At 45.1% G+C, this 11498-nt stretch overlaps 1 protein-coding gene across 1 annotated transcript; it reads left to right on the top strand.

The window, feature by feature from the left end:
- Positions 1-711: 711 nt before the first annotated feature.
- LOC105468808 (NADH:ubiquinone oxidoreductase subunit C2) lies at positions 712-10953 on the top strand. The gene is made up of 3 exons (XM_011719186.2): positions 712-1022; positions 7686-7829; positions 10771-10953. The coding sequence occupies exons 1-3, from the start codon at positions 857-859 to the stop codon at positions 10818-10820; spliced, it is 360 nt and encodes a 119-aa protein (XP_011717488.1). The 5' UTR covers positions 712-856; the 3' UTR covers positions 10821-10953.
- The last annotated feature ends 545 nt before the right edge of the window (positions 10954-11498 follow it).

The following is an 11498-nucleotide window of genomic DNA, read 5'->3' as shown; positions in this document are numbered from 1 at the left end:
CCACGCCCAGCTAATTTTTTGTATTTTTCATAAAGATGGGGTTTCACCATGTTGGCCAAGCTGGTCTTGAACTCCTGACCTTCAGGTGATCCACCAGCCTCCACCTTCCAAAGTGATGGGATTACAGGCCTGAGTGACGGCACCTGGCCTCATTACTCAAACCTTTAGGGAACACCTCCTCACTCAGCCATGTGCAAGGACGTGAAGACCCAGAGGTGAAACATTTTAGGGTGCTGCCTCCAAATCTGAATTTCAAGAAAAGACTACAACGATCCAGTCCTGGGCTTCTCTAAATTCTTTTGTTGCTGACCAGACCTTAATTTTAGCCTCTGGAGGATGTGTCTATGCGAATGAACGCCTGAAAACTCAGAAAACGAAAACTAGCTTTTATGGAATTTCAAGTAATTACGTTGTTCAAAACTATGCATCATGCTCATTTGTGGGCATTGGATGAAAAGATAAATCTTTCCAGAAAGGGCAGGGGAGGGAGAGGAAATTCTGGGTGCGGAAGTTGGCAGAAAAGAAAATCAGTGTCTCCTAGACTTTGCCCAGTTTGGCTCGTTTGGGGTACTCCTCCACCAAGCGTTACCAGGCCCGTGAAACCCACTCCCACCAGAGAATTAGCGCGGGCGGACGAGCGAATTGACACCTAGCAGTCCGGAACTTTGCGTGCGGGGTTCCGGCAGCAGCACGCATCGGGAAGCTTTTGGGCGCTGCACCGCACTGCGCCGTGGCCTTGAGTCCGGCGCGCAGAGGAGGAGGAGAAAGCTGACTCCTTAGTCCAGGGTAGTGGTCGTGGTGGTTTTCTTTGTAGTTCGTGGTCTGAGACCAGGCCTCGAGTGGGAACGGCGTCACCATGGTCCCACGGCGGAACCCAGAGCCCTTAAGGTTTCTGCCGGATGAGTCCCGGAGCCTGCCCCCGCCCAAGCTGACCGACCCGCGGCTTCTCTACGTCGGCTTCTTGGGATACTGCGCTGGCCTGGTTGATAACTTCATCCACCGGAGGCCGATCCGGTCGGCTGGTGAGTGCTGCGCGGTCGGGATCGGCTGGGAGGAGAGGGGGTCGCAGGGCTGCAGACCTGCCCCGCCGTAGGCCCTCCTGAGGTGCTCTGTTTTTCCGTGCCTTGTTGCCTAGCTGACCCCAGCTCGCCTTCCCGGGCGGTCCGCGCCCCGTTAGCTCTTTAGAATCGAGCAGAGCCAGTGTGTCATTTGGCACTTGAAGAAATTGAGGTGCAGTGAAGCCCGAACTGAGTCTGTGAAGGACCCGGGACTACTCTTCTCAGTTCGTGTTGTACTGTGTGCACAACTGAGCCGTGACTCCATGCCACGAGCTACTCACACTATGGGCATTATTGATAGCATGTAGGCCTTAAAACACTTTGTTAGGGATGTATTATTCACAACGAGGAAACCGAGCCTAACAGGTTAACAGCAGCTTGCCCAAGGTCATATGGCTATTACGTAGCAGAGCTTTTTTTTTTTTTTTTTTTTTTTTGACCTCTGAATGGATATGGGACACCGGTGCTTCTCAAACTTAATGTGCATACGAATAGCATAGGTGTCTTGTTAAAATCGGATTCTAGACTGGGCGCGGTGGCTCACACCTGTAATCCCAGCGCCTTGGGAGGCCGTGGCGGGCGGATCGCTTGAGCTCAGGAACTGTATACCAGTCTCGGCAACAGGGCGAAAGCCGGTCTCTACAAAAAACTAAAAAAGTTAGCCGGGCGTGGTGGTGCACGCCTGTGGTCCCAGGCTGAGGGAGGCTGAGGCAGGAGGGTCGTTTGAGCCTGGAAGGCAGAGGTTGCAGTAACCCGAGATTGCTCCATTGCACCCCAGCCTGGGCAACAAAGTGAGACCCTGTCTCAAAAAAAAAAAAAATTGCGGATTCTGATTCATGAGGTCTGGGGAGGAACTTGATGTTACCAACAAGTGCTCAAATACTGCTGCTGCTGGTCTGAGGACCACAGTTTGAATAGGAGGCTTTGAACCAGTGTGCTGTAATCCCATCAGAGACAGTGACTATTCTGATAATAACCACCACAGTAGCTTTGCTAAGCCCTATGGATTTCCAGAGGGAAAAGAGGAGAGGAACTTTGGAAGAGGGGCCTTTGAAGTTAACTTTGATTATCGGGCAGGACTGAGAGACAGACAGCTTTCTAGGCCCATGGGGCTAGTGGGAGCCAATGAGGGCAAGGACCTCTGAATGGAAGGTGTTTAATGATTGAGTGAGTGTTCAGGTTTAGGGTGATAAAACTACAAGGGAGATTTTAGCAGAGCTTGGCAATTTATTTTCTAGCCAACCAGGAACTTTGTAAGCTTTTGAGAGCTGCAGGGGTGCAGTGATGAGCTCTGTATTTTAAAAAGTCATCTTTGTCAGCAATGTGAGGCGTTGATTGGAACCAAGAAGCACAATCAGGAAAAAAGCTCAGGCAATGGTTCAGGCAATTAGGAGTCACCACACTTGTACATCTTTTGCCTTCTTACAGCTGTATGTCATGCCTGAAGGTCAGCTCCCAGCCATCAAATCCCAGCATTTCCAGTGCTCAAACAGTATTGAAATCCTATCTCCCTTGGACATGACTCCTCACTTCAGAAAGGAGTGATCTTTGTCCATTTATGCCTCTGAGGACTCGAGGCTTTCCCTTTTCATCACCACTTCACACTTGCCCAAGACTGTCACTTGGTGTAATGAAAAGAGCTCCACTTTGGAACTAAACAGACTTGCTCACCAGGCACAGGCACAGTGGTTCACACCTGTAATCTCAGCACTTTGGGAGACCAAGGCAGGAAGATCTCTTGAGGCCAGGAGTTCAAGACCAGCCTGGGCAACATAGTGAGACCCTGTCTCTACAAAAAATATAAGAAATTAGCTAGGCATGGTGATGTGCACTTGTAGTCCCAGGTACTCAGGAAGCTAAGGGAGGAGAATCACTTGAGCCCAGGAAGTTGAGGCTGCAGCAAGCCGTGATTGCACCACTGCACTACAGTCTGGGCAACAAAGTTGAGACCTTGTCACCAATAAATAAATAAATAAACAGACTTGCTCTACTGCTTTCCAGCTGTGTCAGTTTGGGCAAGTTACATGGTCAGGTCGATCAGAGCCAAAGTTTCCTCATCTATAAAATAAGAATAATTAATTTTTGCATATTTGTTGTGAGAATTGAGTGAGATTCTATAGGTAAAATGTCTGACATGTAAAAGGTGCTGGACAGAGTTCCCCTTCCTTAGCTCTTGTTATGCAAACAGTTTACCATACATTTGTAATTTGTTCATTTACTGAACCCCCCCTTTTTTTTTTGAGACAGGATCTCACTTGTCACCCAGGGTAGAGGGCAGTGGTGCAATCATGGGTCACTGCAGCCTCGACCTCTGGGCTCAGGCGATCCTCCTATCTTAGCCTTCTGAGTAGCTGGGACTACAGGTGCATACCACCAGGCCTGGCCAATTTTTAAATTTTTTGTAGAGATGGGGTCTTGACATCTTGGCCAGTCTGGTCTCGAACTTCTGGCCTTAAGTGATCCTGCCACCTCGGCCTCCCAGAGTGCTGGGGTTATAGGTGTGAGCTACTGTGCCTGGCCTTACTGAACTGTTTCTCTGTTATGTGCCCTATGGAGCTCCTAGTGAAATCAGGGAGACAAACAAACAGTCTGTTGCTGATCTTGGTATGATAGATACATGTTTTGATAGAGGTGGGTGAGCAGAAAGCACTTTAGGAGCACAAAGGAGATACAGATGGGAGGGAGAATGCTGTAGAGGAAGTAAAGGTTGACTGAAATGTGACATATGCACCACTTAATCTCATTGTTGTTAGTTTAGCAGTTTGTGCCTTTCTGGGAGACAGAAGAGTACAGCAGTTAAGAGCATATGCTTTGGGGTTTGACACCACCTCCACCCCACTAGTCATTTGTTTCTGGGGAAGTTCCCTATCTCAGGACTACATGAGATAATGAATATAAACTGTGTAGCCCAGGAGTCGGGATCAGACTTCCTGAGTTCCCAGAGCTTCCCTAAATTGCTTTGGAAGATTTAGATCCTAGGACTTTATTAAAATGGTTGTCCTCAGCAGCATTTACTGAATGCATATTGTGTTTATCTAGGTCAGTGTCTGATATCTATAGTAGGTGTTCAATAAGTATTGAGTGAGGCCAGGTGTTGTGGCTCATGCCTGTAATCCCAGTACTTCGGGAGGCTGAGGCAGGTGGATCACCTGAGGTCAAGAGTTCAAGACCAGCCTGACCAATATGGTGAAACCCCAAAGTTAGCCAGGCGTGTTGGCACATGCCAGTGATCCCAGCTACTCGGGAGGCTGAGGCTGGAGAATTGCTTGAACCTGGGAGGCGGAGATTGCAGTGAGCCGAGATTGCGCCATTGCACTCCAGCCTGGGCGACAGACTGAGACTCTGTCTTTAAAAAAAAAAAAAAAAAGGTAGTATTGAGTGAATAACTATATGTAGATTACAAGGAATATAAAACATGGTCCCAATCCTCCAAAGGTTTACAGACCAGATGGCCATATCCATTAAAAAGACAAATTGTGGTACAAGTTTGTGCATATAGGGTGAAGGTGTGTATCACATAAATGTTGTTTCTAAGAGAGTTGGAGGTGTAGTGAAAGAGATATGGTAGATTTTCAAAGCCCTGGAGAGTACCTGGCATTCTGTGAGTAATGGGATATTCTGGCTGGACACTGTGGCTCACACCTGTAATCCCAACACTTTGGAAGGCTGAGATGGGAGGATTGCTTGGTTTCAAGACCAGCCTGGGCAACATAGGAAAACTTTGTCTCTACAAAAGAAATTTTTTTAAGCTATCTGGACATGGTGGCATGCACCTGTGATCCCAGCTACTTGGGAGGCTGAAGTAAGAGGATCACTGAAGCCTGGGAGGTTGAGGCTGCAGTGAGTGTGATCATGCCTCTGTATTCCAGCCTAAGTGACAGAGCAAGATTCTGTCTCATAATAATGAATATGTCTCATAATAATGAATTTCTATCAATGAAATAAAATTGTGTAGCTCTTTTTCAAATTAGCAGGAAATGTTAAGAAGAATTTTTTAAGAATAAGACTTTAAAAATAAGTTGTACATATTTTGGGGGTACCTGTGATATTTTGATACATGCATACAATGTGTAATGTTGAAACTGGGGCAAACGGGCCATCCATCACCCCAAACATTCACCCCTTCTTTATGTTGGGAACATTCAAATTCCTCTCCTCCAGCAATTTTGAACTATACTACAAATTATTGTTAACTGTAGTCACCCTACTGTACTATCAATAAATAGAATTTTTTAATAAGTTTTTCTCATCATCTGTTTTTTTAAACTTAACCTTCTTGCTGGTTACCACTTAATGTGCCCTAAATTTAGAGGTAGTTGGTATTCTAAGTATAGCCCACAGAATTAAATATTTATTGATCTCTAGTTTAATATATCAGTAATTTATGATGTTCTGCAAAGAGCACAATAGCTGCTGGGGTTAGACTCACCGAGTAAAGAATGGGAAGATGATTGTAGACGGGGTGTGCAGGTAGTGAGAGGTAGACCACTCAGAGAGAATGAGGAGAGAGGTTAGGAAAACGGGGCCTTGGGAAGAGGCCAAGCCATGCCTTTAGGGCTGGGGTGCTGACATCATCATCTCAAACACTTATGGAGTTTTTCTGTGAGGAACATGGGTCAGCGTAGAGAGAGTCTGGTTCTGTGTGTCTCTGCAGTCCAGTGGCACATGGGAGAACATGCACTCTTTGGTTTGCTATATGGCGGGTAGCCCATTAGGGAAAGCAGTGGCTGTTTGGGGTAAGAGAGAGTGTTCTGCCCAGTTCTAGAACATAGGAATATTTTTCATTTTTATTGTTTTATACATTTTCCAAAATACTTTTACATGCATATGTCTTGTTTTATATGCTGCTACTATGAGAAAGATAGGATAGGCCTTTTTTTTTTTTTTTTTTTTTTGAGACAGTCTCATTCTGTCGCCCAGGCCAGAGTTCAGTGGTGCCATCTTGGCTCACTGCATTCTCCACCTCCCAGGTTCAAGCGATTCTCCAGCCTCAGCCTCCTGAGTAGCTGGTACTACAGGTGTGCGCTACCACGCCCGGCTAATTTTTGTATTTTTTTTTTGTATTTTTTTTTTTTTTTTGAGACGGAGTCTTGCTCTGTCACCCAGGCTGGAGTGCAGTGGCCGGATCTCAGCTCACTGCAAGCTCCTCCTCTCGGGTTCACGCCATTCTCCTGCCTCAGCCTCCCGAGTAGCTGGGACTACAGGCACCCGCCACTTCGCCCGGCTAGTTTTTTGTATTTTTAGTAGAGACGGGGTTTCACCTATGTTAACCAGGATGGTCTCGATCTCCTGACCTCGTGATCCGCCCGTCTCGGCCTCCCAAAGTGCTGGGATTACAGGCTTGAGCTACCGCGCCCGGCCTAATTTTTGTATTTTTAGTAGAGATGGGGTTTCACTGTGTTGGCCAGTCTGGTCTTGAACTCCTGACCTCAGGTGATCCACCCACCTCGGCCTCCCAAAGTGCTGGGATTACAGGTGTGAGCCACCACGCCCAGCCAGGGTAGGTCTTGTCTGTGTTTTAGAGGTAGTAAATTGAATTACCCAAGGCTGTTCATTCATTTATTAAATAAATATTAAGTGCTATATGCTAAAATATACATTACATGTAATATTTTAGATTCGCTAACCTTTAAAGAAGTGATAATGTGGGCTGAGTGGGGTGGCTCATTCCTGTAATCCCAACAGTTTGGGAGGCTGAGGCAGGGGGATCGCTTGAGCCCAGGAGTTCAAGACCAGTCTGGGAAACATAGCAAGACCCCTCTTAAAAAAAGTGGGCATGGTGGTTCACGCTTTTGGTCCCAGCTACTTGGGAAGCTGAGGTGAGAGGATTGCTTGAGCCTAGGAGGTTGAGGTTGCAGTAAGGTGTGACTGTGCCACTGCACTCCAGCCTGGGCAACAGAGCTAGACCTTGTCAAGGATCAAGGCTGTTTGTTCAGAGTACCTTTTTTTGTTTGTTTTTTGTTTTTTGAGACAGAGCCTCACTCTGTCCCCCAGGCTGGAGTGCAGTGGTGCGATCTCGGCTCACTGCAACCTCTGCCTCCCGGGTTCTAACGATTCTCCTGCCTCAGCCACCTGAGTAGTTGGGATTACAGGCGCCTACCACCCCGTCTGGCTGATTTTTGTATTTTTAGTAGAGACAGGGTTTCACCATGTGAACTGGTCTTGAACTCCTGACCTCAGGCGATCCACCTGCCTCAGCCTCCCAAAGTGTTGGGATTACAGGCATGAGCCACTGAGCCCAGCGCTTTTTTTATTTTTATTTTTTAAATAAATGCCATAACAGGCTGGGCACTTTGTCGACCAGGCTGGAGTGCGGTGGCGCAATCTCAGCTCACTGCAACCTCTGCCTCCCAGGTTCCAATGATTCTCCTGCCTCAGCCTCCCAAGTAGCTGGGACTACAGGCACCCACCACCACCCCTAGCCAAATTTTGTATTTTTAATAGAGACAGCGTTTCACCATGTTGGCCAGGCTGGTCTCGAACTCCTGACCTCAGGTGATCCACCCGTCTCGGCCTCCCAAAGTGCTGGGATTACAGGTGTGAGCCACTGCGTCCAGCCAAAAATGTAACTTTTAATACATATTGACTAATTTTTGCTTTCTTTGGGATTTGTCATTTGAATTTCAGGTTTGCATCGCCACCTTCTATATATTACGGCCTTTTATTTTGTTGGATATTATCTTGTAAAACGTGGAGACTACATGTATGCTGTGAGGGACCATGAAATGTTTGGATATATGAAATTACATCCAGAGGATTTTCCTGAAAAAGGTATTTCAAGTTAATTTTAGAGAATCTGTGTTTACTGTATTATTATTTTCCCTGGTTAATCTTATCCATGTCTATGGCTTTAGGTACCTTCTAAATTCTGTTGACTCCCACATCTTAGTCTATAGACCAAAATTATCTTGAATTAATATATCCAGTTTTTGCCTGACTACCTCTGTCTCCTTTGGACAGCAAACAAAACTCATGTCCCCTCTGCCTTCCCAAACCACCTGCTCCTCTGTGTCCTGCTTCAGGGAATGGCACTACTGTCCACCTGGACACTCAAGCCAGAAGCCTGAGAATTATCAAGTCTTTCTCTTTCACTTCCCATTAATCATCAAGTCTTATCAGTTCTACTTCCTAAATATTTCTCAACTTTGAACTCTCCTCTCCCTGCTTCAGGCCTTGATAATCTCTTGCTCGGACTGTTGCACTTGCCTGTTAACTCACCACTTGCTTTGGTCTTATTTCCAGTGACAGCAAATCTGATCACATCTGTTTAAAATAGTTTTCCGGCTGGGCGCAGTGGCTCACGCCTGTAATCCTAGCACTTTGGGAGGCCGAGGGGGGCGGATCACCTGCGGTCAGGAACTTGAGACCAGCCTGGCCAACATGGTGAAACCCCGTCTCTACTAGAAATACAAAAAGTAGCCGGCCATGATGGCGCGTGCCTGTAATCTCAGCTACTTGGGAAGCTGAGGCAGGAGAATTGCTTGAACCCAGGAGGCGGAGGTTTCAGTGAGCCAAGATCGCTCCATTGCACTCCAGCCTGGGCGTCACAGCGAGACTCTGTCTCAAAAAATAAAATTAAATTAAAATAAAATAAGTCATCCATTGCCCAGTGGATAAAATCCAGACTCCTTAGGATGGCTCATTTCCTCCAGCTTAGCTAATTGCGTGTCCTCTGGTAGAAACACTTTACCCACATTCTTATCTACCGTATGATATACACGTCTGTGTTCTTCATGGATTGTAGCTTTGTCTTTGTTTCCCAGCCTCTCGCATAGAGCCTACACATAGCAGGCACTAATGCATAATAGTGGATATGAATCATATGGAACACTTCCTCATTCCTCATCACTCATCATTTGCCTGGTGAAATGCTTTGTCCTGAGCCTGCCCTATATTGCTTTATACATGTTGTACCTTCTTCCTGCTATGTTATTCTTCCTCTTGCCCCTGTTTCCACCCCATCCACCTAGCAAATTTCTGCTTTCATTATCTCAGTGAAGCTTTCACCGAGCTACAGTCAGGCGTTCCCTCAGTGTGCTCTATATCTATTCTGCTATGAATCTATTAATAGTTGTAATATAACTTTTCTCACCTGTGTTTTACACACATACACACAACACATGTGCACATATATGAGTCTCTGTAGGCTGGGAGTTTAACTTACTAGGACAGTTTTTTTTTTTTTTGTCTCCCCAGGGGTTTGGCACACATGACCTTATTAAATGTGTAAATGAATGAGTATAGAAAAAATTTGAACTTGTAAACATATAAATAGATTTTCCCCAGTCTCAGCAACATAGTGAGACCTCATCTCCACAGAAAATTTAAAAATTAGCTGGGTGTGGCGGCACATGCGTATAGTCCCAGCTACTTGGGAGGCTGAGGCAGGAGGATTACTTGAGCCTGGGAGGTCAAGGTGCTGTGAGCTGTGATCACACCACTGCATTCCAGCCTAGGTGACAGAGTGAGATCCTGTCTCAAAAAAAAAAAAAAAAAGATTTTCCTGTTAATGTAAATGTGTGATATAAAACATTTAAATTTCATTAGACTGATCTCTAAGATCTTATTTAGCTCTAAAATTTTATTACTCTTTAATTTTCCCACAGCCTTCAGTCACTTATATATTTATGGTGGATCAGAAAGATACAGCTTCTTTTTTTGCCAAAGAAGAGCTTAAAGACTAGCACAAAGCATGAATAGTGGATGTATCGGGAATGCATAATACTCAGAACCATTAAATGTTAGAGCTGGAAGTCATCTTGGCTATATTGATTACTAGGAGTGACGCCCAGTGACTGAGCAGTCTTCAGTCCCAGACCTCTGGCTCTTTGCTTAGACATAGTTCCATGAGTTCACTGTGTCTGCAGGAGTGTGTATAGCTGCAGGGCTCATTCTGTTTCTGAGCTGCAGATTACTGGCAGTTGTGCCAAGAGCCTCATGCACGGACAGTGGGAGCCCGGAGAGCTTGACCACATTGGCTGCTGGCCTCTCCTGGCTGACCTGTGCCCTTCTGTGTTTATTTCTTCCTTCACCTCTTCAGTCAGGTTATTCCTGGCAGCACCTTGTCCCTCTTGGCAGCCATTTGGTTGTCATCACAGATTCCTCCAAAATTATTCTTCATTCAATGAAAGAAAATCCTTCAGTGATTACCAAGCCATAGTCGTGGACAAGAAAATAGGGAAATTCTTAGGGGTTTGTCTTAGTCCATTTGGCCTACTATAACAAAATGCCTTAAACTGGGTAATTAAAAAAATTTTTTTTTAACTTGGTTTTTCTTACCACCTGTATAATTGCAGAATAGACTGGGTAATATATAAATAATAGAAATTTATTGCTTGCAGTTCTGGAGGCTGGGAAGTCCAAGATCAGGGTACCAGCACAGTTGGTGTCTGCTAAGGGCCCACTCTGTGCTTCATAGATGATGCCATCTTGCTGTGTCCTCACATGGTAGAAGAGGCAAACAAGGTCCCCTAAGCCGATCCCACTCATGAGGACAGAGCCTTTGTGACCTAATCACCTCCCAAAGTCCTAACCTCGTAATATCATCATCTTGGGGGTTACATTTCAACTTACGAACTTCGGGGGGGCATGAACATTCAGACCACATCAGGATTTCAATCAGTAAGATTACTGAGTGTTAATTTTCCTTTAGGAAATACAATTTTTAAAACATACTTTTAAAATAAATCTTTTATGATCTTTCCTTTTATAGAGAAGAAAACATATGCTGAAATTTTTGAAAAATTCCATCCAATACGTTAAAGTCTTCAAAATACATGCTCCAGTTTCACTGATACCTGCTGTTTCTGAATTTGATGGAACATGTTTCTAATGACAGTTGAAGCTTATGCTTATCTGTGTGTTGACACCTTGTAATTAAAATAGTTACCATGAATATTCTGACTCTTTTTATTGTTGTAAGAAAAATAATTCATCAGAGAATGGTCAGTTTCCATTCACTCATCTGAAAGATTTTAAAATGAGGTTCAATTCTAGTTTAGAGTTAGCAGACTACAGCCTATGGGCCAAATCTGGCCCACTGCCAATAAAGTCTTATTGGAACACAGCCATGCTCATTTGTTTACATGTTGTTTGTGGCGACTGCCATGCTACAAGAGCAGAATTGAGTAGTTGCGATAGAGACCTATGGCCTGCAAAGCCTAATTAATATGTGGCCCTTTCAGAAAAGGTTTGCCTGTCCCATCCTAGTGCAAAGTGAATTTAGAGTGAGCCAGATTATGGAGGATTCTGTGACTCTTGCCAAATAGTTTTGACTTCATCCTGTAGGTATTTAAATTATACAGTCAGGTTTGTATTTCTGAGCTCTGTCTATAATGATATAGAAGGTGGTTTAGAAGGAGGAGACTCCAGACAAGGAAAACAGAAGTCTTACGCTGCAAAGGTGTCTTTGCTCTTAGGTGGATTATCCTGGAGAAAGTG

The sequence above is a fragment of the Macaca nemestrina genome, chromosome 12 (genome assembly GCF_043159975.1).
Source record: "Macaca nemestrina isolate mMacNem1 chromosome 12, mMacNem.hap1, whole genome shotgun sequence".
Taxonomy (NCBI): Eukaryota; Metazoa; Chordata; class Mammalia; order Primates; family Cercopithecidae; genus Macaca; species Macaca nemestrina.
The sequence above is the reverse complement of the archived record's forward strand: the minus strand, read 5'-3'. Positions and strand labels throughout refer to the sequence as shown.

What these genes read in the sequence shown, in the direction of transcription:
- LOC105468808 (XM_011719186.2), top strand. Translation starts at nt 857, where the DNA reads ATGGTCCCACGGCGGAACCCAGAGCCCTTAAGGTTTCTGCCGGATGAG. An exon ending in GAGGCCGATCCGGTCGGCTG is followed by an intron (nt 1,023 to 7,685) that starts GTGAGTGCTGCG and finishes TTTGAATTTCAG; the next exon opens with GTTTGCATCGCCACCTTCTA. An exon ending in AGAGGATTTTCCTGAAAAAG is followed by an intron (nt 7,830 to 10,770) that starts GTATTTCAAGTT and finishes TTCCTTTTATAG; the next exon opens with AGAAGAAAACATATGCTGAA.